This window comes from Siniperca chuatsi, linkage group LG23 (assembly GCF_020085105.1).
Source record: "Siniperca chuatsi isolate FFG_IHB_CAS linkage group LG23, ASM2008510v1, whole genome shotgun sequence".
Lineage (NCBI taxonomy): Eukaryota > Metazoa > Chordata > Actinopteri > Centrarchiformes > Sinipercidae > Siniperca > Siniperca chuatsi.
This window is the reverse complement of record NC_058064.1, coordinates 2,505,387-2,532,008: the sequence shown is the minus strand read 5'-3', so window position 1 is coordinate 2,532,008 and position 26,622 is coordinate 2,505,387. Positions and strand designations below refer to the sequence as shown.

The 26,622-nt window shown below is 39.9% G+C and overlaps 2 protein-coding genes across 16 annotated transcripts; one reads left to right on the top strand and one right to left on the bottom strand.

The window, feature by feature from the left end:
• Positions 1-371: 371 nt before the first annotated feature.
• Positions 372-16,846, bottom strand: LOC122871559 (tetraspanin-8-like). 2 transcript variants are annotated; one of them, XM_044186816.1, is made up of 8 exons: positions 16,708-16,846; positions 6,418-6,480; positions 5,963-6,082; positions 5,001-5,075; positions 4,799-4,894; positions 3,815-3,925; positions 3,418-3,501; positions 372-2,465 (listed from the first exon to the last, which is right to left on the bottom strand). In XM_044186816.1, exons 1-8 carry the CDS (start codon positions 16,762-16,764, stop codon positions 2,391-2,393), a joined length of 681 nt encoding a protein of 226 aa, XP_044042751.1. In that variant the 5' UTR covers positions 16,765-16,846; the 3' UTR covers positions 372-2,390. The 2 variants fall into 2 exon arrangements, with proteins under 2 accessions (XP_044042751.1, XP_044042752.1); XM_044186817.1 differs by lacking the exon at positions 3,418-3,501.
• Positions 16,789-26,622, top strand: LOC122871555 (E3 ubiquitin-protein ligase TRIM21-like). Of its 14 annotated transcripts, none has more exons than XM_044186803.1 (5): positions 17,268-18,200; positions 18,572-18,651; positions 22,608-22,695; positions 23,997-24,285; positions 25,202-26,622. In XM_044186803.1, the coding sequence occupies exons 4-5, from the start codon at positions 24,009-24,011 to the stop codon at positions 26,290-26,292; spliced, it is 1,368 nt and encodes a 455-aa protein (XP_044042738.1). In that variant the 5' UTR covers positions 17,268-18,200; positions 18,572-18,651; positions 22,608-22,695; positions 23,997-24,008; the 3' UTR covers positions 26,293-26,622. The 14 variants fall into 14 exon arrangements, with proteins under 14 accessions (XP_044042743.1, XP_044042741.1, XP_044042738.1 ...); XM_044186802.1 differs by having other exon boundaries at positions 18,568-18,651; XM_044186799.1 differs by adding an exon at positions 22,071-22,349 and having other exon boundaries at positions 17,268-18,651; positions 24,000-24,285.

Here is a 26,622-nt window from a genome sequence, read left to right as displayed (position 1 = left end):
CTGTCCACTGGCTCCTGGTCAATGACCTTCGACCCCTTCCAACTCGACGCTGTAACTGCCTTTGGTTTAGTGTTCACAAGACAGCTGATGTTGTCTTTTCCGGTGTTCATTCAGTCTCTAGTAAGTGGACCTTTCTGAGCTTATTTTGTTATAGACAAAAGTAAACTTGACTGACTACGTGAGACTGGATCCTGTGAACTTTGTAGAAGCTGAATGGTGAACTTTAGGTACTTCACAGTTTTTATTCCTGTAAGAAAAGAACTGTTTGGATTTATGTGGAGGAGGAAGGAAACTGAGTCCTGGCATTTATCAAAAATTCAACATTTAACGACTTCACTTGTGACACAGACAGAGAGCCGGACAGCTGCAGCCAGAGCTTCCCTTCATCCTTTATTGTATTTAGACAGCTGGAACGGTGATAAAACCATTTTAAACAACAGGCTGCAGGCGCTCACACAGGAACACATCAGGTTCAGGGTGTCAAAATAGTGAACAAACAACATCCTCTGTTATATTTCATCACGGCATGCAGAACAACGATGCTCAAAGTGTGGTCCGGGAACAATCAGAGGTCCTGGAGTGGGGTGAAGGGGGTCCACGGAAAACATCTAAAGAAGATAAATTTATTCTTTCTTTTAAGCTTTTTTTGAGAATATTGAAGAATATGGAAGCCCCTTCTTGTAAGAAAATACAAATTCTAAAGCATCTCATATATATATATATATATATCTTAGCAACTAAAAGTTATAATGATTTCAGAATTTAAATGTACAATTTTTTTAATTTATAATTATGGGAATACATTAGAGTTTTTATTTTAATCTATTCTAGTTTCTATTTCCCTGGTGGGAGTGGACTGCAAAATAAAAGACAAGCTATTTTTGGAGAACTTCGTATATATGAGGACACTTGATGTCCCAAACAAAATTCAGTTAGGTGACAAAAAAATTACAGTTTTCAACCTGTGCCAGTAAAAAAAAAAAAAAAAGAAATTATAAATGCAACAGCAACAAGATTCAGTGGAAAGAAACAAGAAATCAAGTTTTACTCCACAAGATTAAACTACTTCTACACTAAAAATAATCAAGTTAATCAGTAATCTAACAATGTGGTCTAAGATATCAAATCTATGCAGCAGTGTCATATTCAAGGGTTATTGTTTTATAACGGCAATATTGTTACTATATCTTCTGTTAGAAATGCACAAGCACACACTACAACTTAAACTTCCTGAGGATTATTTTGTAATATTTTCCAAAAATGGCAGCAGATATTGCAACAGACAGTTATAGCAGTATATGTTTAGACATAATACTATGGTAGCCCATTCCTGCCAAAAAAAATAAACATAAAACATAAGCCATTGCAGAAACACCAACTCTCAGATCTCTCAAAACTATGATTCAGTACTTCATTATAATAATAATAAATTCGATTTTAAGCATCTTTCATGTAACACAAAGACACTTTACATGCAGAAAACAGCAAAGCAAAAGTCTTAAATCTGGATTTATGAGTATTTAAGTCATTTTTTTAAGAATTTGTCATAATTATGAGAAAATGTAATAATATTGACTTATGTATAAATAATTCATATGAGATTGTAACTTATTATGGGAATGGGAAATTTTATATTTTTAATCATACGTAATCACGTATTTATCGATTTATTATTTTGGCAGTAATGGACTTCCATACTTAATAAGCCCCAGACAACACAAAGGTGATTTAAACAGCGTTTTTGACAATAATTTTCCTTCATTTTGTTCTTTGAGGCCACAGTATGAACGGAAACACAGACTAGTGTTTTTGTTTTACTAGTTAAATACTTTGGTTTTTATATGAGTGTTTGGTAAAATTTCTATAAAGTAATTGTTACCACAGGTTTTCTGTAAAGTTAAAGGAACACTCTGATATTTTGAGAAATCCACTTGTTTTTTGTTTTACCCCAATAATAATATCACTTTTATTTCTGTGCGTTCAAGAAGAAATGTGTTTAATTTATTACGTTAATTAAAAACATATATTTTACTCTCCCATTATCCTTCACTGGTTCATTTTACACCTCTTCACTTTAGGACACATTGAAATCATCTATTTTACATTCTTCACATGCAGCATTTCTCATGTTTGCCCAAGATATTTCTACATTTAACTTTTGCACTATTTTTGTCACTATTGAGACTCTATACAGTACACACACCAGGGTGTGTATTAACTGTTTTAATGGCATGAAATTTAAACCAAAATATCAGAGTGTTCCTTCACAGTAAAAGCACAGGTTAAGTTACAGTTGCACAGAGGTTACATGATACATGTTCCATGGGTCATTTGGGCACTGCTGATTGGCCGTTGCCAGGCAGCAAGGGGGCGCGGCCACGTGTGGGTGTTCAGGCAGTGGTGGTGGTGGCGTCCTTCCTGCCAATCTGACAGTAGAGAATCATGGCGAAGACCATGCCGAAAATCTGCAGAGAGAGGAAACACATCAGATAAGCAAACACTAAAGACAGCCACCATACTTTAAAAATATCATTTAGTTTCTTTTTATGCTGTAAATCATTGTCTGGTCAAAACATTTTTTATATTTTGTCTTTAGTTAAAACATTATGTATCTGTAATATAGTTAAATATTATAAAACATTATGTTTTAATACTATATCATTTATGTTTGATGGTTGTATGAGTTCTCATCATAAATATATTTACTGTAAATTCTCAAATAGCGGCCTCAACTGCCGAGGATACCAGGCCATTATATCTAATTCCCTCTTTTTAAAATGTATATTTGGTCATATTTTAGTTTGTTTTCTGATCTGTTCTCATCGTGCTGTTAACACAAACTCAACGCTTCCTGTATCGGTTTCAAATTAAAACCCCTTTTGCGTTTCAGTGGACAGAATCCCTTCATTTCCTAACAAGGCTTTAACTGTGAAACATTTGCAGGACCGTGTTGTGGAAAATCCAGGGACGTGCACGGTTCCCTTGCGGTACTTAAAATGTAGCTATTGGCATCTTGTGGCACAACTTTTCAGACTGTTTTTTTAACATACAAAGTTTTACTTTATTTTACCTCAACGACACTTAGTTATTTACATATACAGATTTTAAATATTTTTGGTTGTTGTCTCTTCATCTTTTGTGAAGCACATTGTAATGCATCTTTTTGTATGTTAATTACATGTGTTAAATACTGTAAATATAGGTTTTATTATTATTATTATACACCTTTTGAGGTGTTGAAATATATAGTTTATATTAACCGCTTAATTAAACTTGAATCTTTACTGACAACAAAAAGCTACCAATAAAGTTATTTACATTACAGATAGTTAAAAGCCTTGGTTGTCGCTCCAAATATTTTTAATCTGACTGTTTTTTGTGGGGAATGAAATCGTGTGTGTATGTTTGTGTGCTGACCAGCAGGATGGCGATGGCAAAGGCGATTCCCAGCACCACCTCCATGTTTTTCTCCATCAGACTGATGATTTGGGTGGAGCAGGGCTGCAGGAGCAGACCATGACATCATCATACTGTGCATCACATGGTTTTATGTTTTGTCCAGTTTGTTCCACGTTTATTCGAACTGATACCAAAACCATCATTCTATTATTTCACTGTAATTACATTATGAGATTATATGTTAAACAATGGACTGATTCATTTTCATAGATATTAACTGACACCAGTAGCTGTCTGGAAGGAAGGACATCAATCTAAAAACTCTAAAATATCCAAAACCATGAAAACGGGTTCACAGCTAAGCTTCTGTGCAGTCCAGTGATATTGCAGTCACACCCTCGTGCTCTGGTCTCACCGTGTTGTAGATGGCGGAGGACTTGCAGTCTGATACGGTGGAATTGCAGCGGCAGGAGTCAGGAGGCTTCTCCCAGTCTGATGGTCCGTTCACAAGACCACAACACTTCAGCTAGAAGGAAACAACACGAGACTCAGCTGTCAGCAAGGCCGCAGCAGAACAGCAGCTCGTGTTCGGTAATTACTTCCTGATTCAGTTTATCCAGAGCTGGCTGAACCCAAACTGCTGCCACACTGGAGCAGCAATTCAATTTAGAGCTGAATCGATTGACAGACAATTAACCGGGAGGTATTTTGGCAATTGATTAATTGTTTCGGCCATTTTTAAAGCTAAAATGCCAAACTGTCTGGTTCCAGCTACTCAACTGTGAAGATTTACTACTTTTCTTTGTCATAATGTGACAGTAAACTGAATATCGTTGGTTTGATCAAATAAAAACATTTGAAGATGCCACACTGAGCCCTGGGAGATTAAAAAAAAGGCATTTTTCACAATTCTTTGACAAAACAATTAATTAATGATGAAAATAATTGTTAGTTACAGCCTTAAATCTTTTTTCCCCACAAATATGAAAAATAATTACAATCCAGGACATGACCTCCTCTGCATAACAAGTGAGCACACATAGGGTCCCAACCCTGAGGTTGAGAAACTAGTTCCAGTTCTCCCTCTCGATTGGCTGCAGACTTTATCAATATCATATATTTATATTGTCACTGTGTCTGTGAGAGAAACTTGGTGGCAGCCTGATGCATGTGTGCCCTCTAGTGGGTCTCCATGGCAACTACAGTTCAACTGATAGGAGAGCAGATCGATATTTGCAGCAGATAACTGGCTGATACCAACTGTGTGTGTTCTTCTATCTTTGTGAGGACTAAGTAGAGTTTTAGACTTTGGGAGTGACGACATGCTATGGCCGGTCCTCACTTTTCCGTTTGTGTGTGTGTGTGTGTGTGTGTGTGTGTGTGTGTGTGTGTGTGTTACCTCCTTCTGCAGTTTCTCCAGGTCTGCCTTCACATTATCTGGTTGTGTTTTCAGCGGGACAAACTTTTCCAGCCGCTGCTTCACCCAGTCATTCACCTGCACACACACACACACAAAATAAACAAACACAAACCACGTCCGTCCTCCCAACAAACTGCTGAGACAGCAGGTGACGCGAGGACGCCGTCACTTCCTGTCTTACCTTCGCATTGCCCACGGCGCCCAGGATGCCCGCTGCCAACAGGAGGATGAAGATGAGGAGGAGGCTGATGAAGAACTGAGGGAATAGAGAAGCAGGGTTGATTTTTTTTATATGTAATTATGTGAAGATGATAATTATCTTCACCAAAACTTCTCTATTCACATAAGTCTCTGACAACTGAGCCGAACATCAGCAGTTACAGCTGAAATTTTGAAAGAGAATATTACTTTACATTTTGAAAGTTTTATAATATATGTGAGATGTTTTAATACAGACTCCACTCCTCCATGTTTACCTGTCGTCTTGCTAAATTCTGTATAATCTACATTTCCACAATCAGTACAACAGTTGTGTCATACTCACCACTCTTTTTATTCACAAATTGTTTGTTTTTATTTTGCTTCTTTATTTGTTTTTATCACTGATAAGCTACTGTTAATGAAATGTAATACTTTCTGCAGATCTCTTCAATCTTAATCACAATCTATAATTTATTTAATTACTTTCTGAACAATAACTCTGCTAAATAATAAATAATTAAACGAAGGCAATACAGGGTCTTGCTCTTTTTACTTAAGATGCAAATAAGACATTACGTGACAATAACGCCATTTCTAACTGAAAGTATGAGAGCCAATTTCATCATAATGAGTTATTTGCTAAATTGATATAAATACATATAAATGCCCCCCCCCCCCAGTTTCTGAAATCATTTGCTCTATCCACATGTTGGTACAAAGTCTGGCAGGAGGAGCTGCCTGAAAGGCTTAACTCAGGGAACAAGATCGATTTTGTCCAAGTTCAATGATTTCAGTCAGGGATGAATATTGTTTAAAATGTACTGGCACCTTTGGTAAGTGTTGTTCTATAAAAAACAGAAGACATTCTTCTCTGAAATCTTCTAAAATCATGATTTAAGTCAGAAAATATCCAATAAGAAAGAATAATGTGATGATTCCCACCAGCAGCAGCATGCAGCGGTTCTCTCTGATGGCTCCGCAGCAGCCCAGGAAGCCGAGAACCATGATGACCACTCCGATGGCGATCATCAGGTCGATGCCCGGAAGAGATTCATTGGTGATCTGAAGACAGGACGAGGTGGAAGACAGAAAATCAGTATTTTACACAATAATAACATCTGGATTGTGTGATGGGCTCTAATAAAACATTAAATAAGAGGACAGAAAGTTGGATTCTGATGCTAATGAGGAAGGTGACAATCGTACATCAGGTTTCTGAATTTAGTACAACTAAGAGCGATTTGGAAGAGCTCAAGTTTAGATGGTGAAAACCTCGACTCAGTGTGCAAAAGAAGGAACAAAACAGTGAGTTTTCATATTAATCTGCATTAGTGTGGATGTGGTGTCAGTAACAAGGAGGAGCTGCAGGAGTCCTATTAATAAACTGCGAGTCTCACCACGTTTCCATCCTTGCTGACTTTCAGGTAGATGGAGACTCCGAGGATGATGCAACCACTAATCTGTAGAAACAGAGAGAGAGAGAGAAGAGATTTAAATACAAACTGTGCAACGAGCATCACTTGAGTTAATTGGTGAGAATCTGGCCACATCTGGTTGAGAAAACCTGCAGCAACTCAAACTCCACAACCTCACACACACGATATCTCAAAGTCTAACGGGCATCTGGAAACGTACTGAGAAGATCTTTGATCTTTGACAGCTTATGTCAGACAGTTCAAAATGTCTGAAATGCAGAAGCTACTGCATGTCATATTATTTAATGTTCCCTCATCTGTTCGTGTCTTTTGTTGAACAGTAAATCAAACTGGATCAAAGACAGAACAAGCAGCTGATCCTCAGTGAGGATCAGGACTCTCTGAGGACTACATGGAGAGACTTGTGTCCAGCTCCTCCGTGGGCGGGGTTCAGGATTGATGAGTGACATGTATTATTCAGCACTCGAACAATTAGCCGACACAAACACACCACTGTGAGTAATAATCTGCCATCAATATTTCATCCTCCGAGCTGTCGGCACGCAGCAGAGAGAAGCCGGAAAACAGAGACGAGTCAGAGGACACGGCCGCAGCGTTTCCATGGAGACAAACACAGGGCGGATAATTACAGCATAATGTTGATTAAATGGATGCACATGAAGAAGAATACAGAAATGCACTGCTTCAGTCTGAGCTCACAGGAAATTTGCATTTAATCAAAATAAAAGTTGTTTTTTTGTCACTTTGTCATTTTTAATTAATTTTATGTTTTTATTTAATTTTTGCATGTTGCCTTTATGTAAAGTCTCATTCGGTTATGTGAAAGGCGCTTCAAGTCAAATTTATCATTATTATTATTATTATTATTATTATAATACAAACACTTTAAACACCGCAGTACTTTATATTAAATCTTGGCCTGAACCTCTAGATACAATAAAATAAGATCAAATCTTACAGTCCAGAGTTTCTAAAGTCTCTAAACATTACATTTATTCTCTCTTTGATATTATTTAAATGTATTCATTTACTTCATGATGTAATAAAGTAATAACAATTGTTTATTTCTAAATAAACAATTGCACTTACCAAAATCACAGCGATTACAAAGTAATTAACAAATAAAAACAGATCACATAAAACAAATATTCAATACTAAAAATTATGTAACAATTTAAATCGAATGCCAAGAAAATTAGGAACAAGGATGTATACGTTACATATACACATAAAAACACAAATACAGTATAAATGATACCATTTGTGCACATTTTTACACACATTTGTTCAATTTAGAGCTGAAAGGATTATTCGATTAATTCGAATTAGTTGAAAATGAATCAGGAACTATTTTAATAGTTGATTAACTATTAATGATACTACTTCCAGCTTCTCCATTGTGGTGATTTTCTTCTTTTTTTGTGAGTAAAATTATTTGGTTGTGTTTTTTATTTAAGTATTTTCAAGCCAAGCAGAAGATAATCTCCACATTAAGCGATGATGAAAATAATCTTTAGTTGCAGTCCTAAACTTAACTTCCCTGTTTCATTTTATTTAATTTTCCCAAAGTCAATATTTTCCATTTACTTCATAATGTTAATCACTCTGTGTAACATTTGTGTATGAAATTCTATTCAAAAATACTAGGCTACATAAAAAAAGATGGATCATTCACTTGACTTCTGAATGAACGGAAACAGACATGACAAACACAAAAAGGACATGACCTGTGTGCTTACAATGGAAGCACACACACATACATGCAGTGCCACCACACCCTCTGAATAAATACCAGCCCTTTACTGAGTCACACCTGCACAAACACACACCTGACCAGTGAAACTCGTGCAGCCACAGTCTGGTGATGTTCCTGACCAATGAGCAGCAGCCTCAGCTGAGTGTTGAAGTCAATGCTTCAGGCTCAATCCTCAAACACGGCGCCATTTACTTTACTGGTGACATTATATTGACCAAACGCTGTTTACTGACCTAAAGCGGCTCGAAACGATATTATTATAATCATCAGTGAGAATGTGAAAACAATGTGAAAGGTTTCGCTCATAGTGATGAACCTCCAGAGAATCCTCAGCTGAACCTGCAGCTCCGCTCGGCTTTACGGAGCTTCATCGTGACTTTCAGCTCGTTGTTTATCTGTTCGGCTGCAAATTCACTGTTCTGGTTCCCTCTCGGCGCTCTCATGGCGTCGTTTTCAGAGAAGAAGCTGTAAAAAGCCTCTGAACGCTACCTGCTCAGCAGCAAACAGCAGGCAGATGCAGTCAGAGTCCAGCTGCTGAACATAGCGGAGCATCTAGCAGCTAAAGAGCCAGATGTTTCCCTCAGCAGCTGCTGGAGACCAAACCCAGAGCTGACAGAGAGAAGACCGGACTGACGTCCATCAGGAGACACAGACACGCCTCCTGATGAAGCGTCATGTCTCTCTGCAGCTGCTGGAGGTGGAAACAAGCAGCTGTTTGCGAACAAGTTCAACACATCAACTTAAAAGGCGATGATTTGTCAATGTTGCCTTTAAGTGGCCAAAAAAAATCAGTTATTGCAGAATTGTAAGAATAAATGTAACAACAGTAAGAGTCTACAGCCATGCTAGTGGCTCTGTGTACAGCAGTGCTTTGAGCTAAATGCTAACATCAGCATTGTTTATTATGTTCCCCATCTTAGTTTAGCATGTACACAAGTAGAGCCAAAGTACAACAAAGTAAACCAAAGTTGGATCTGCTGGTGGCGCTACAGGAGAAGTCAGAGGGTCACCATGAATGTCTGCACAACATTTCATGGCAATAAATGTAAGAGTTGTTGAGAGATTTCAGTCTGGACCAACCACCAGACCGACATTTGCATCGCTGGCTGTTTGCTCATGTAAACAAAGTGGATGGAGCGACTCTTGACTACTTTTCTGCAGTTTTACTATTTATACTTACATATAGAAAAAAAGATCAAAACATCCGCACACTTATTTCCATTGCACTCAATTCATTATGTAAACACTTGAACTTTAAAATTCATCTCCAACAGGAGCTACGGTTCTGACGTTCAGATGGAGGACAAACACAAAGACAGGCGGCCTGCTGGTGGGGACACAGCCTGAGGGAGAAACCTGCATTAGTCAGCTCACACTGTGTTTGTTGTCGAGACGTCCGCCCTCACACAATAAGGAGTTTAAAGATAACAAAAACTAAAACTGCTCCAACTGTTCAGGATCATAATGGTTCCACAACAGATTTAAAAGAAGATTTCTTCTTCTGCTTTTTCTTTTTCTGTCTCGTCTGTTTCTTCTTCTGCTTTGTCTTTGGTTGCTTTGTCTGTACATGTCTTTCTTTTGTCTTCTGATTCTTCTAGCTGCCATTTACTTCTAAAGCTGCATGTGTCATGTTATCTTGAGCTGCCACTCAACCGTCAGCACGCGACGTCCCGTAAAAAAGTTGTGGAAAAGGAATGAGGACAAACAGGAAACCTTTCAATTACTGGATATGGATTTCACAGTGGAGAGATTTCCTGCATTTTACCTGCTTTATCGCTGGAAAAACAAAACACCCATACAAAACTGATGTTTTCCTTTTTAAAGGTGGTTGCCAACAGTTACAGGCGGGTCACAAAGAACCACACAGACGTTCATTGTACAGCGTCTATACATGGATTAAGTTATCACTTAAACATGAGCCTGCGTGACTGTAACATGAACACCCACAGAGCGAACCTGCGGAGCAACATAGCATCACAAACCGGAAAAACAAACACACCCTCTGTGCTCGCAGCAGCACGTCGGCTCTGACGGACTGATCCAAGATCAGAGGACGTGATTACAAACCGGGATTACAGCTGATCAGGAGTAAAGTTGACTGGGGTGACGGTTATTCGGGAGAACATTTATCAGGATTGAAGTTCGATGTAAGAGTCCGATGGGGATTACAGTTGTTTGGGATTAGTTAATTATGGTTACAGGTGACAGGATTGAAATCAATTAGAATTACACTTAATCAGGATTACAGCTGATCAAGGCTACAGTCATTTGGGTCTAAATCAGAATTACATTGATCAGGACTGACGTTAATTCAAATTACAGTTAATCCAGTTTACAGTTGTTGATCAGCATTGCATTTGATCAGGAGTGAAGTGAGTGAAGTGTCAGGATTACAGCTATGCAAGATTACATTTGGTTTGGATTACAGCTAATCAGGATTAAAACTGATCAGGATTACACCTGAACAGGATTAAAATTAATTAGGATTTCAGTTAGTTACAAGATTAGTTGATACAGATTAAAGTTAATTTGGATTATTACTGATCATGATTCCAGTTAATTACAGTTAATCAGGATTACAGTTCCAGTATCTTCTGTTTGTTTTTCTTACATTTAAAGCACTTTGAAACCGCCTTGAGTATAAATTAGACTATACAAATTAATTTGTCATGCTTGTGTCTGAAATCACATCCTCGTTCATTCAATCACTGTACTGTACGCAAGTTCCCTGAGCCTTTATGTCCCTGCTGGGCTCCTGTAGACGTAGAAAACTGCAATGTTGAAATCACTGTTGATTGTACACCAAGTATTTCTGCTTCTTGTAATAATAATTACAAGGTCAATCAACTGGTGGGGCAGTTCTTTCCTCAGCGGTGACTCACAGGCAGCGAGTAACACAAAGAGTCACTGTGTAACTGAGATACAAACTGATCTGCTGGATTCATAGTAAATCCATCAGACCAATGAACAGACGAGACAGTAACATTACACATTTACCACACACAGACACACACACAAAATTACAGCAGTGTCGCAACTGTCGTAACTAATAACAGGCAGGTGTGTAAAGTCATGAGCCCACAGAGCCTGTCAAAGCCATCCAACAGGGTTGTGCACTTTTTAATCTCTATCTGGCACAACAGGCATTCAGTTCAGACAGACTCCGTTTTTAGAAGACTATACGACAGTTCTCTCCTTTACTTAGACATCAAAACGAACAATGTGAACATATGAACCTGACTAGAACACATGGCAACTGTTCTGGAAACGCCGTCTCTCTCTCAGATTATCCAAACCAGTTTATGAATAGCAGAGACGGGCTGCGCAGCTGCTGAGACAGGCTTCATTTTCAATCTAAAACTTCTTCTTTAAATAGCTGCTGATGACGTTCAAGAGTTTGAAGATGATCTGAACTATAGAGCAGGACCAATCTGTGGATTAAAATATCCGTTATTAAATATCGGATGATAATTTCCTTTACACAACTCAGGACATTTTACATTTGAAAAATAAACTTAAACTCCAGTTGACAAATTACACAATGGAGACATTTCAAAATGTATCTTTTCTGTACTTCAGTTTCCTGTCAGTTATCGGCTGACATACCTGATATATCTGCAGTGATACACAGTACAATATATATATTTTACTAATACTGGCCGATATATCGGGTAACCTGTATGCACCAGGTCTGCATCTTAAGTATTAATTGTGTATTTTTACTACGAACTATGTATTTGTGTATTTTAACTAGGTAATGTATATCTATTGAGTATTTGATTACGTACTGTGTATTTATTGTGTGTTTTATTATTTATTTCTTCATGTGGCTTGGGTGGTCATCTTATCTATTTCTTTCGTGTATGTTCATGTTTTTGTAAAGCACTTCGTGACTTGTGTCTGTGAAAAGCGCCATACAAATAAATCTTACTTATTCATGGGGTATATGAGAGCACTCACTCTGCTAAAAGGAGTTAATGTACAGAGACAGAGCTGCACTTAATCGGTTATTGGTTATGGCTCGCAGGCCATAAAAGCACTGCTGTTTGACAAGATGTCTGTCTGGAGGAGTTTTTCTCTTAAGTGTTCAGCCACAGAAACTACTGCAGACTGACTGAGACTTAAAGATGCCAAGAGAAACAAGGATGTGAAAGCCAAGAATTCTGTTCTGTCCCTGATGTGGGATCATCATAATGTCTCACTCCTTATCGACACTCGGACGAGACTGACACAGCTCACGGAAGAAAGAAGAAATAGATTTTAAACAACATTATTCATATGATCTTTTCCACAGCGTCCGTGTTTGATTCCTGTTCCTCTTGCGGGTTTCCGACTGCAGAGCTCATTGTGGCTGCGTTGTTCAGCAGATGGGAAGCATCGCTTAGCAACTAAAAGCTGCAGAGCCACAAGTTAAAAACTTTACGTAAATAACAGCCCTACCCCACCCTCCCCATCATCATCATTAGGTAAACACATCATGTCCACTGAGTGGTTAGAATCAAGTTAGCATCGATTTAACATCATTTCTGGGAACATGAGAGAAGGACTGAAATAACCTCAGCAGGCAGCAGGACTGACGTTCAAACAGCAGGAGGTTTATTTTAAACAAGACTCACAGCTAAAGGTGGACTTTTGATTTGTTTAGATTATTTCTGGCACATTTGCAGTTGGCAGAAAAACAGGAAGGATGTGATACGGGAGATCTAAACAGTTTGGAGAATGTTTCGAAGCCCGGAGTTAAGTGCTCACTTCCATTTTTATTAGTTACTAATTCTAATTCGAGCAAAGAGGGCCAGGCCTCAGTGGATCTTAGAGTACCCAACAACAAGCTGTGTGATAGGCTAAGAAACCTATGATTCAAAGCAAACACAACTCTTCCACTGAATCAAGAAAATATAACTTCAGCCAAAGAGCTGAATTGCAGAATAATGACACAAATGTCCTGAGAACCACTTCAACAGTTTTCAGTAGCCTTGCTAGCTTGTCTTCTTGCACTGTGAGAAGCTAATCAGCGAGGAAGCGAATAACACAACTGCCATTGAAAAATTAGCATAACTCACTACAGCAAAGAGAGAAACTCGACAAAGTTTGTTAATCAGCGTGTGTCTTTATTTTTAATTAACTCTATTTCGTTTTGACTAAGCAGCACTGTAATGTAATCAATGCAAACATTTTCAAATGTAACAGTGATGATAAGTAAAAACTTGTACAAAGCCAACCTCTATCCAAAATATGACATTATACCCTTCATATTCATGTAAACATAACTAGTTAATCAGTTTATTCATTTAAGGATTCCTTCAGTATGTTACTTTCTAATGTCTGTATAAAAGTGCTACTATCGCTGTAATACATGAAGACATTGTAGCAAAAAGACAACAAACACCATTTTTAATAACCACTTCCTACTGAAATGTGTCCGAAACTTATAATACAACATCATCGAAGCCACAGCCAGATGTAAACAGCGTGGACAGCCGACAGTGGTCAGCCAGCAGCAAACATGCTTGAGGATTAGCCTGCTAGCAGTAGCGACCCCTGTTGGTCCCGTGACCCTCGCTTTGCCTTCCCTCGAAAGTCTCACATACAAACTAATATCACTCCAGTTTTGAGTCTTCCTGGTTTTGATCATATCCAGGATATGATGATGACACGGAGCACAAGAAACCTGGTTTTTCACGCCCCTGAATACATGATCCCAGCAGTATCCAGGTTTCTCATCGTGGGGGTTAGTCGTTTTTTTGTGTTTGTATTATTCCCGGCAAGTTGTAGTGGTTTCCACTGGTTCTGCCTCTCGCTGCCACAGTGGGTGGAGTCTGTAATTTATGACTGAAACATCATCAGGGGAATTTGTCTTGTGTGTGTGTTCACTGTCCAGATTCTGGTGTGTCTTTGATTTCTCAGCATCTCAACCCTTTCTGTCCTTTCTGTACCTGATCAGAACCGTGATATGTGTCCATGTAAATGCACACATTGAATGTTCCTACATTTCCCAAGATGCTCTTAGTCATTTAATGATGTCATCATTGGGCATCATGACTCAGAAAAGCAGGAAACAACAAACGTGGCGAGGTACTGTCTTTAGTTCCTGTTTTACTCCAGTCATAAAACCACTAAAATGTTTGTTACAGGCTCAGCGTGGTGTAATAATAGCACAACTATAGGAGAGCGTCAGAAATGTCACTTACACAGATATATCTGCTTAGCTAATTTTAGCTATTAGCATCTGGTCATAGCTAACCCTGTAAGACTGTAGCCACAAAACCCCAAGTTAAGGTTAGATTTTTCTTATTAAATTTGTCAGGGAAAGAACGTGTTATTTCTTCAATCAAAAGCCATGTTTTATACTTGTGCTAAATACTAAGCTAAATTAATCAAAACATTTTAAAAGGAACACAGAGTCAGATTCGATGATTGTTGTGTCCAATACAGAAAGAGGTCCAGGAAGTGTTTACGGGTTCAGTGTGAAACACACTAAGTTGTCCGAATACATCTAGTGTAAGTGTTTCTACCTTTTCTGGATGGCCACACTCAACCCTGCATCACACCGGTCTATTAACCAGTAACTTTTAATGTTTTCTTTGAAAACCTTTGAAGTGGAGTTACTGGCTTGTGAGGTTTCATTCTGTATCAAACTCACTGCTTTCACACAGACTTTAACTCAGCAGTGGTCATTTTGGAAAACAGAAACGAGTGCCACTACAATTAGCGTCGCGTTCAGCTGGTCACACGAGAAAAGTGACAGAAGTAGTCGTGTAAAGATTGAAAACCCTGCCCACAAACCTGACCAATCACTGAGTAGGTTATTAGCCGTGTGTCACCATCCAGTTATATTTAACCTCCTCTGTCGGAGAATAAACTGCTCCACAAAAGAGGAATGGTTTGCAGGAGGTTATGAGACAGCTTTAGCAGCCAAGATAAGCTAATGAGCTAGTCAGCGAGCTTGTTAGCTCAGAGAGCTTTATTTTCCCTCTTCAGTAACTTTTTATAGAACAAAATGGTACGATGGTGAAGAAGATGCCTGTGGGAGGAAACAGCCCAGTGCAGAGAAAAGAGAAAGAAGGTCAGAGAGCTATGGTGAACGATTAGCGCTAGCTTGGCTGACTAGTGTTTTAGCTGTTAGCTCGTAGTTCACCAACCAGCCCTGTGATCAGTCACGATGTCACTGAGCTTCTGGGACCAAATATTTTGCCAAGACAAGCTGAATAATTTCACAGTGACACTTTCCGGTGTGACCAGGCCTTTAGATGATCCGACACCCTCTTCTTTTGAAGCATACTGAGGCCTTTAGCCTAGCTTAGCACACAGACATGAAGTAAGGGCAAACTGCTAACCTATATCCACGAGAAATAATACATTTTCCAACATCTCCAAAGTTGTCTGATTGATAATCTGAAGAGGTTGTTAGTCAACAAATAGTCAACTGATAAAAACCACCACGTCTCGTTTGATAAGCTGCCTCCTCCTTTTCGTCCTGCAACAGTGTGAATTTCTTCTGCACTGTTACAACAAACCTTCAACAACAATTACCGTCAGGTTTGTGTTGAGTAAGAACTTAATCCAAAATGACTGAGTGGAGGTATAGGTTAACCGACATGGACCATTTGGTTTTAATGGGGAACTGCCAGCAGAGAATATGAGGAAATCCAGAAATGTGAAGCAGAGTGGGCTGAAGCAAACTTTCCACTGAACGAATAAAGAAAACAGTAACTACTGAAACTGAACGGCATTTAGAAAACACTCCAAACATTTACTCATTCATTTCAAATCTAACCACGGGCTGAGGGGTGATACGGCTGCATGACTGACGTGATGATGCTAGGCTGAGGTGTGGGCCACACCCTGAAACTGACCAATGTTTGTTTGTGGAGAGAGAGGCAGAGCGACGATAAAGAGCTGACAAAACCTGTTCTACACTCCTGACCGGAGAAAAACAAGCCTGGCAGGAGAGCAGCGCCACACAGTAACAACTGAAAAATACAAGTCTATTAAAATACTAAACATATAGATTGAAAAAGATCAAATGAAGAAACACCTGTTTGTCTAAAACACACATATATTATATATATATATATATATATATTGATAGATATGTATAGATATAGATATATAGGTAGATGTACTGTATATAAAAGAGAAAGAAAGAAAAGTCCATATACTGTATAAAATGTCAGACACCTGTTCAACTGAATGTTGGGAAAAAAGCAAAAATAGAGTAAGAAACAATAATAATCTGTCAGTTTTCCAGTTAAAAGCTACATCTCAGCCTCCTAGATCAGTATAACACACCCATAAACTGAACAGTGCAACAAATGAATGCTGAAATCAAAACTGAGACCAAATTTAAGTGAGAAAACCAAAGAAACCTGTCACTGATACAGAAACACTTGGTGCATAACCTCTTGTCCAGTGCATCGCCTGTAAGTCAAAGTGTTAAGAAGCGTGAAATGATGTCAAATGATCTTAAATTACTATGTTTTGTTTTCCAGACTCACCCAGAAAAGAAGGTTGAAGAAGAAGAGAAGGTATTTGATGCATTTATTCACAGCCATGGCTTTTACTGTTCTTTAGTCGTTCCTCCTCAGCGGCTTCTCCCTCGCGACTCGCTGCTCTCGAGAGACACAAGCTTCCTACAGAACGGAGGCAGAAACAGAGACTCCCTCAGGCGAGTGGACACACCAGCCTGCTCTACCCGTTTCCTCTCCCCGAGGGTGCGTCCCTTTAGTCTTTCCTCCTCCCCTTTCCCCCCTGCACCATCCTTTCCTACACCTGCTTTTCTTCTATATCATTTCTTTCTCTACCTGCCCCTGTCCTCCTTTGTCCCTTCCCTACCTCCTCATTTCCTGCCAAAGGCATGAGCCAATAAAGCGGAGACGAGCCCGTGGGCCTCCAAACCAACAGATTGCAAATCTCTCTTAAGTCTTAAGAAATGGAGGAGCGTGTAATCTTTGTAATTATTTGAAAACATGAAAACCCCTGAAAACTACATGTATTTATTTATTAGTTTATTTAACAGGGACACATTAATTAACATTGCTGTAAATGGGCTGTTTTTCATCTGTAGTCCCTGGACAGATGTTAGAATATAAGATTGAAATGACAAAGTTACTGAGATCATTTGTAAGCATGCAGAACAATAATAATAATGAGAAAAGAGAATATTAATGTTAGTAAAAAAACAAACATCAGGCCTCATGCAAGAACATTTTTGGTTTTATGACTAAATCTCTCGTACTGAAGGGTTTGTTCGAGCGCAGATTCAGTCGTTAAATCGCTCCTTTCAACCTCATGAATGTCACCTTCATCAGGAGTTAAAGTGATATCAGGGGACAAAAAATCCAAATATTACTACGGTTGTCATTGCAGAGCTGTACCGTGACAGACATAAGGAGGGAATGGTTTCACTATGAAGTCAGACGCCAAAAAACACCTTGTCTGTCAGTCCGTCCTCCACTTCGGTCCAGACTGAAATATCAACTACTGACATAAGATCTGGTGCAAATGTGCCCCGTTGATGAATCCATCGATTTTGGTGATGGCTTTACCTCTAGCACCACCAGCAGAACAAAATGTTCACTTTCATCATCATCACCTGGATGGATTGTCATGAAATGTGGTTTAGACATTCATGTTCCCCTCAGGATGAATTCTAATCGCTAGCGCCATCATCAGGTCAAGTGCAATATTTGTATTTAACTTTAAATTGCAACTTCATTGACTTTGAAACTATTTCTAGATGTTCATAATGTGCTGTAGTATTCAAGTTTCATTTTCTTAACCCTGCTTCTGTTCTTGTACTTCTGCTGCTGCAACGCTTGTTAAGGCCGCTTTCACAGTATAAAATAATCACAACATACCTGAGAAAATGGGAAGACATGATCACAAAATGACAGGATGCTGTTTCCTCAGTGAGAAGTTTATCGCAAATGAGTCTAATATCACAGTTTCCCTTAAATATGTGGGTGGACACGAAAGCAATCGATCTCAGGTACGATCATCAGATAAACATAAAGATTTAAATGAACAAAAGGTAAATAATAAATTTTATCCTTTTTTAAACTATTTTCTAATCTGTTTTAGTCAACTCTTATGAATTGTTAATCATAACACTATGATCATTTTAACCTTATTGCAGCCAATGAATTTCCTCAGAACATACAGAAAATGTATGTAATATCTTATTTTTGTCACATAAAAACATGTAGTGAAGCTCAAGTAGTATAACAGCATCAACACAATGCCACAGCCTTTACTACCATCTGGTGGCGGCTGTCTGAAACTACAACACAATCAGCAAACACTTCTCCACAATCCCCTCCCTTCTTTATTTGACTAACAAATTTTCTCACCACTAGTTAGCTCACAGCTACAGTCCTCCAGAGATAAGACACGACGCTACATGAGTTCAGTGTTTCTACCCAACTTCACATTTGGCACTGGTAAGTCTCCACATTTCCACCATCGTGTTGTCATCGATGCAGTCAACACTGACCTGCTGTCACTAGAATACGAGTCCAGCTGGTTAATAACTAACTTTAAACCAACTCCGACTTGTTTGTCCAGCTGGTGATTATCAAACTGGGGTTTGACTGGCAGTTCTGCTTGAGTTTTGCCTCACATTTAAGTCAAATTTATTTAGGAGTGCATTTAAAAACAACAGGGGTTTACTAAAGTGTTTTACAATTAAATTATCATAAACACAAATAAATAGATAAATGGCTGTAACAGACCAAATTAAGACTATTTTATCGTTCTAACGATAATTAAAGGGACTCAAAGGCAGTTATATAAAGGTGGCTCTTTAGATGGGATTTAAAAGTGGTGATAGATGGGGAAGCGGGAGATGAACGCAGCAATGGAGAAAGCTCAATCACCTTTGGATTTTGACTGGGAACATGGACTGGTGAGGAGTAACTGATCGGAGGACCCGAGGAGTCTGGATGTCCAATATGGACCGAGATCGGAGGCTGGAGCCAATCCATGCAGTGTCCAGGCGAGGGTCTAAGGATAGAGGGTCAAGTCAAGCTAATTTTATTTATATATCCCAATATCACAAATTTGCCTCCAGGGGCTTTACAGTCTGTACAGCATAGACTCCCTCTGTCCTTAGACCCTCGAACAGGTTCAGGAAAAGCAACAGAGGAGGGATCCCTCTCTGACAGACAGGAAATGCATGTGTGCAGAATAGACCAACACAGTACAATTACAGTGTGGACAATCAGGATGACAAAGTTATTATCAGACAGGTATGAAGGGGCGTGCCCATTTACAATTTTGTAAGTCATCAGAAGCTCCTTAAAGTGTGATCTGACGTGGATGGGGAGCCAACGAAGGGAAGCTAAAATTGGTGTGACATGGTCGTGGTCAGGGTGCTGAATGCTGTACAGACTGTAAAGCCCCTTGAGGCAAATTAGGGATTTGTGATACTGGACTATGAAAATAAAAAGTGGCAGACACAAGCAACAAAATACACATAAAACAGAACAAAATGCAAAAGAGAGTGCGGTGCAGATCAACGCACATACTGTGGGGTACAGTGAGACTCGGGTGCATTAAGGTGAATACTATCGAGTGATCGCCCCCCCGGTTCCCCCATGTTCTAAAAAACGCTGCAAAAGTGCCCTCTTGGATGCTCCTATGGTAGATAAAACATGATAAAGGGCCCTCTAGGCCCCCCCTCCTCCCTTCCAGTGGAGAAAACGCGATAGTGCCATGTAGGCTGCACTACATGCTGGAAGTTTAGTTGGCCTCCACACGCTCCTGCGTGCGAGACAACGTGCCCTCGTGATGCCTCTATACTTGAAGATGCCCCGCTGTGTTTTTTGTTTCGTTTTTTTTCTGCGTGCTGGGGCCCCACCGCGTACAGCTGGTGCCCTTTTTATTTTTCTTGCCCCTGCCCCTCAAACAGCCCGAGTCTGCCACTGTGGATTTGTGGGTCTTTCATAGAGAGAGGAGGGATGAGGAGAGGATGTGTGTCTGCGTGGCAGAGCGACGGCGGGGGAAGGGGTTTAGTGCGAGTCTGTGCAGCAGAGGGGGTAGAGAGAGGGAGTGGCTCACGTCCTTATCACGGTACAACTGCTCCTCTATAATCTCTCCACTCAAACGTCTGCTTTTTTCTCTCCTCCTTCAGCTGTTTTCGGATTGATCCCTTTTTTAGGTCTTTGTAGGATTTCCCGTGGATACTGGTCCCTGGTCCCTGGTCTGTTCCTTTTAGCAGTCTCCCCTGTTGTTGAACTACTTTCTTTGTGTTGTGTAGAATTTCGCAATAAGCGCTCGTGGTCGGTTGTTGTTGTTCGATCCCAGGCGGTGTGTGAGGTGGAATGTGATGTTGTCGACTGTCTCTGCGGGTAGTTTGACTTGTGTGGTGATTAATTCCTTTGCTGATTTTTCGGGGTCGTTTGGGGTTTGTTCGGAAGTGAAAACTAAACTGCCTCTCGTGCTGTGAGCTTGTAAGTCCAGAATAGTCTCTTTCGTGGCTTTGAGGTGAACCGGGTGTCTTTTTGGTCCTGACTGAATTCCCTGTGCAGTACTTCAATGAGTGCGATCAAGTCCCGTAAGTTTATTGTCAATGGAAATGAGTATGTCGCTCGCCTCTGTGCAGCATGGTGGCTTCGGAGATGCTGAAGGAATGCTAACCTGGCCTGGAGAGGGAATCCGTGTCTTTTGGGGTTTGGGGTGGAATATCACCCGTTTTGTCTTTGTTCATGATGCAAAGCCGGTTGAAACACTTGTTTACATACGGCTCCAAGCGGTCCAGGTCGCTTGATGTTATCGTCCAGTTTTGAAACGGAGAAAACGACGCTATGAGAGCGGTGAGAGTGAACCAAAGCAGCGAAGCTGCGGCCGGAAGGCTAAACAATGAGCTGAAACTCACTACAACGCTCTGTAAAGCCGAGGAGCTGCAGGTTCAGCTGCAGGTTCAGAACTACCACAGACTTTTCACATTGTTTTCACATTGGCATTTGATACATTATTATAGCCATTTAAAGGTTAGGGAAATATTGTGGTTAGGGTTTAAAAAAAAGCAACCATTAATGTCTAAGATGGGACACGCTACCTGCAGTCTGAGTAAGACAAATCAAGTGGATATCCTCTAACGTTACAGTTTTTTTTAGTGAAATATTCTTTTTGTTTTCCTGGACAGTGTTTCCTGTGGTGGAGGGTTAGTAACACAATAAAGGAAGTTTGTACTAAAAAGACTAACTTTGGAAGATCCGCGCTTGATTTGTCTGACAGTGTAACAGCAGGAATGATTACAGCAAGCAAATCTGCAAGTGTACATATGAGCACCTGACTAGTGCTTTAAGACAGGCTTGAAAAAACGTGAACCTATCCTTTAAAAAGGGACAGTTCACCCCAAAATCAAAAATACAGATTTCTACCTGTAAGAGGAAAAATATGTTTTGGTGCAAGCTGCAGAGTTTTGGAGATATCAGCCGTAGAGATGTCTGCATTTTTTTTTTAAATATAATGGGATTACATGGCACTCGGCTCAAAGCGCCAAAACGATACAACTCAACAGCAACGTCTCTTTCCACGAATCATGACCCGGTTACTCAAGATAATCCACAGATCTGTTGTGAGCAGTTTCATGTAGGAACTATTGGTAGAAAGAAAATAGTTCCAACATGAAACTGCTCACAACAAACCAACAGACAAGCCGAGTGCCATTATATTCCAAAAATGCAGACATCCCTACGGCCGATATCTCCAAAACTCTGCAGCTCGCACCAAAACACTCTAGATGGATAAACAGCTCTACAGGTGAGAGGGAACATATGTATTTTTGATTTTGGGGTGAACTGTCCCTTTAAGCCCCAGCATATATTCCAGCCACTCTCCCTTTCCTCTATGCCAGCTCATCAACGTGATGATACCAGTGCGAGCCACTCCCAGTATCCTGTCCCTGACTCTGTTCTGTAGCCAAGCAACAGGCGGTGTGTCACCTGCCAGTCTGACCTGCTCCCTGCCTAAACCCTGTGGGGTTTGTTTGTCTGGTTGGACTGCTATCAAGTTGCCAAACTGTGAGCTTGGTTTTGACCATAGCCCCTTTATTTCAACCTGCTCTGCCTGTACACGTCTGCGTTGTGTGTCCTCTACCCTGTTGTCTTTTGTACCGGCATCGTCACAATTTAAGGTATACTTTTAAAAAAATGATCCAGTACATCTTTATCTGATTATTTGCTCTCAGTATTTACTACATCAAATCGTTATCAGCCTCCAAATGCAAATATTTGGTGTGGAGCCAACAGCTGACTGTTGTTGTCGGCTCCACGCCAAACCTTTGCATCCATGCTGTAGCCATACTCTATTATTTAATTTCTCTATTAATATGTAGCATGGAAGCACAGCTGATAGGTCAGTCTGGTCTGATGTCATACTGATGTTGTTTTAGGCTGGGAAGGTGAAGGCTTGAGGATTTGATTGCAGTCAGACACTAACGGCTGAAAGCTGCTGTGACCTCATCTGCACAAGATTAACAGGTAAGACTCCTTTCAGGAAACATTCGACACAGTGGTTTATCATAACTCACCATAGCGTAGTGTAAAACATACTAGTATATGAAAACTGTGATGGATTTTCATTAATAAAACACGTATGTGCAGAATGTGTATGACATGACAAAATCTGAAATGTTTCTAGTGTGTAGTGTTTTTTTAACTCTCATTTCATCACAGTTATTTTAATGGGTGAGATCCGGCATGTCAGAACTGGCCTCAGAATCCTTTCAAATCTGTCAGAAGAGATGTTTTATATTTTTTCCACTTTTTATTCAGTCTGGGAACAAAACGTCAGGCAGTTTTTATCCCTCTAGAGACGTATTTTGTCATTTAACTGGAGTCATTTATGGATGTCAGCCCTGAGGCTGTGAGGGCAACCTTGTGTAGTATATCTGGCTTTTGTTTGCCAAACTAACGTCAGGGCTGGACATTATCTGCGTTTCGACAGGATGAACCTGGGTCAGAATTTAGTTTGTCAGCCATAGTTGCAGGTGCCCAAAAAGTCCCTTCACTAGAGGTAAGACTTTCCACTGACCCAGGAACTATCAAAGTTACGGATGGGTGAAATACAAACCTCATGACTACTACAACTTGTGTACAGCTTAATTCACATCGTAAGCACTGAGGGTGGATATTTCTTGTAGTTTACTGATATTAAAAACAAAGTTATTTAGTTTTTTTCCTGACTAGTCTAAAAAGAGAGAAATATGCAAACAATGTGTGTGCAAACAATCTGAAAGCATCAGAGAAAGAGAGAGGCGAGTGAACGAGAGAAAGGTATTCCTGAGTTGTTTTCAGCTTCCTTTTCCACCTCCATGTCTCCTTTGCAACCGTTCATTACATTCATCACAGTAAATATAAAGAACAACATGCAATGACTTTGTTATTATTTCCTTATGTGTGAAATGCATCTCAAACATCCCAGTATAGTTTGATAAGTGATAAAAACTTCACGGTGCCTGTTTATTTGACATCTAGCTCTTCTTCCTTCTGAGTTTGAATCCACTGATTGTAAGATGCTTTGGACAAAAGCGCCTGCCAAATGAATGTAATATAATTTATTCAGCTTGAACTCATATGTGGATTGTCATGAGTTTATCAACAGTAATAAGTATTTTAAAAAAGACTGAAACAATGAAAATATCAAAACTCATGTGATCTGTTTGTCAAGCAGTAGATTATTTGAATTTAATATGCACATTTACAACAGTTGCTCTGGTGAAGTGGCATGAGATGAGAAAACACAGTATGTCCCTCCGATTGAGAATGTCTCTTATTTTTAGCAGGGAGCCATAATGGTGAAACTTGAAGAGCTCTGGGAAACTCTGCAGGAATTAGAAGAAAATGAGTTTAAGCATTTCAAGTGGTTCCTGAAGCAGGATGGCATCCTGGAAGGCTTTTCAGGCATCCCAGCGGCTCGGCTGGAGAAGGCAGAAAGGCAGAACACAGTGGACCTAATGGTACAGAAATATCACGGTCCTGGAGCTCTGAAGGTAACCTTGACGGTTTTAGAAAAGATCAGCAGGAATGATCTAGTGCAGCGTTTGGAAAACTCCAGCTCGGGACCAAAAGGTAAAAATATAAAGATAAGCAAGTTTCACATGCATCTCATATATTATTATATTCATTATGGATTATGTGTAGTATTCAAACAATAATCTAGTTTTAACTAGAGATGTCCCAATCCTAAGGATCGGCATATTTTAACGAATCAGTTTCCGATAAAATAAAGCCGATCAACATCCAGTCCTTTCTTGACTGAACTCTGCTGCGTTCTGAGTTCAGACGCGCAGATTCGCTGAGCTCTCTCATTTCTCAGTAGCAAAGAGCAGTGTACAAACATTCAGCTAGCAGCTTCACATTTTTAGTTGTCACTAATTAATATTAATTCTGTAAGTAATTTGACGACAGTCCAAATTAAACTTGGCTGTTGTCGGGTTTGTGGTCTCTCTGCAGCCGGTGTCTGTAGTCAGCCAAAGATCATTTCTGAGGGAAGAACCTCCACTCTGTAACACCACTGTACAACGGCGGGTGGACTGAGTGTTTCTGTAGTTCCCTCAACTACAACAGAGTGAGACGTCTTCTCTCTAGTGGATTGCATCACGTCAATATCAGGTGTCACATTCTTCCAGTTAGCTTTCATTCATATCAATAATTTAGGCTTACAAACTTAATAGTTTTGAACCAGAACCAGTATTTGATTAAGTAGCTCATGAAGGTGGGCCAAATTTAGTCTACAGCTGTTATTTCGATGTGTTGGATACATATTTGATTCACATTTAGGTAAATATAAGTATCTGATCTGACTTGGCATCAGCAGATACCCAATATTAAAAGGACTCGGATCAGGATCGGGGCCAAAAGAAACTTAATCAGACATCCCTAATTCGAATAGTAATTTACACAAGCAAACCACTGACACTGTAAACCACACCAAGAGCTGTTCTGTAAGACTGTCCAGGTGTTTTTGTGTTCTGCCTTGTTTTAGACCTCAAGAACCATGACTCTGTTCCTCTCAAAGGTGATTATGAAAGAACGAAGGCCGAGCTGGGGGCTAAAATTGAGCTGATGATCCAGGAGAGACAGATGAAGATCAGGGAAATCAAACACTCAGCAGAGCTCAGCAACAAATCTGCAGACAGACATATCGCAGACAGTGAGCAGGTCTTCACTGTTTTCCTGCAGTCTGTCGAGAGAAGTCTAGCTAACCTCATCAAGGCAATTAATGAAAAGCGGAAAACATCACAAAAACAGGCCGAAACATTCATCCAAGAGCTGGAGCAGGAAATCTCTGAGTTGACAAAGAGAAGCAATAAGATGGAGCATCTCTCGTGCACCGAAGACCACCTCAACTTCCTCCAACGCTTTGCCTCCCTTAATGCTTTTCCACCCACCAAGAACTGGACAGAAGTCAGCGTCCCTCCGCCATCATATGGAGGAAGTGTGGGGGCTGCTGCGACTCAGCTGAAGGAAACACTCAGCAAAGACATGGAGAAGTTGATCGCTAAGGCCAAGCTGAACAGGGTCCAGCAGTTTGCAAAGGATGTGACTCTAGATCCTGATACAGCAAATCCCTTCCTCATTTTGTCTGACGACGGGAAACAAGTTTACTGTGGAGACGTAAAACAAAACCTCCCAGACAACCCAGAAAGATTTAATTCTGCTATAAATGTCTTGGGAAAGCAGAGTTTCTCTTCAGGAAGATTTTACTACGAGGTTCAAGTTGAAGGGAAGACTTCCTGGGATTTAGGTGTCGTCAAAGAGTCGATCTACAGAAAGGGATCGATCACAGCGAGCCCCAAGAATGGCTACTGGACTATATGTTTAAGGAATGGAGATAAGTACCAAGCTTCTGCTGTCTATCTCAGTGTAAAATGTCAGCCAAAGAAGGTGGGCGTGTTTGTGGATTATGAGAAGGGTTCAGTCTCCTTTTTTGACGTAGACTCTGCAGACCTTATCCACTGCTATACTGACTGTTCCTTCACCGAGAAACTCTACCCATTCTTCAGTCCCAGTCTTCATAATGATGGCAAAAACTCCACCCCTCTGACCATCTCTCCTGTCAATGACACTGATTAGATTTGATCAATCATCCAGTCAAAACTGATTCTGCAATTTCAGAAACATCAAAAAGTCATAAGCAATTGTGATGTTAGTGATTAATAATTTGAAATAATTTGATCAACAACAACAATATAGGAGATGAGGGGCATGCTTTGAAACGGTCAGAAAATGTACTGGGGTTTGGTTGTAGTATCTGGTTGTACCATTAGATGGAGCCACTTTCTGTTTGATGAAATGGAGTTACAGATGTGTGTGCTGCACAGTAGTTTCTCCTGAGGAAGGAGTTGGTATATGCATGTCCATATTCTACCAATCATGTATAAATAAAGATGGTAGTGCCTGGCA

Coding starts and splice junctions, on each gene's coding strand:
- LOC122871559 (XM_044186816.1), bottom strand. CDS start 16,764: ATGGCTGTGAATAAATGCATCAAATACCTTCTCTTCTTCTTCAACCTT. Junction 5,076..5,962: donor ACCGCTGCATGCTGCTGCTG/GTGGGAATCATC, acceptor CTATTCCCTCAG/TTCTTCATCAGCCTCCTCCT. Junction 4,895..5,000: donor GCGCCGTGGGCAATGCGAAG/GTAAGACAGGAA, acceptor GTGTGTGTGCAG/GTGAATGACTGGGTGAAGCA.
- LOC122871555 (XM_044186808.1), top strand. CDS start 24,009: ATGGTGAAACTTGAAGAGCTCTGGGAAACTCTGCAGGAATTAGAAGAA. Junction 24,286..25,201: donor CTCCAGCTCGGGACCAAAAG/GTAAAAATATAA, acceptor GCCTTGTTTTAG/ACCTCAAGAACCATGACTCT.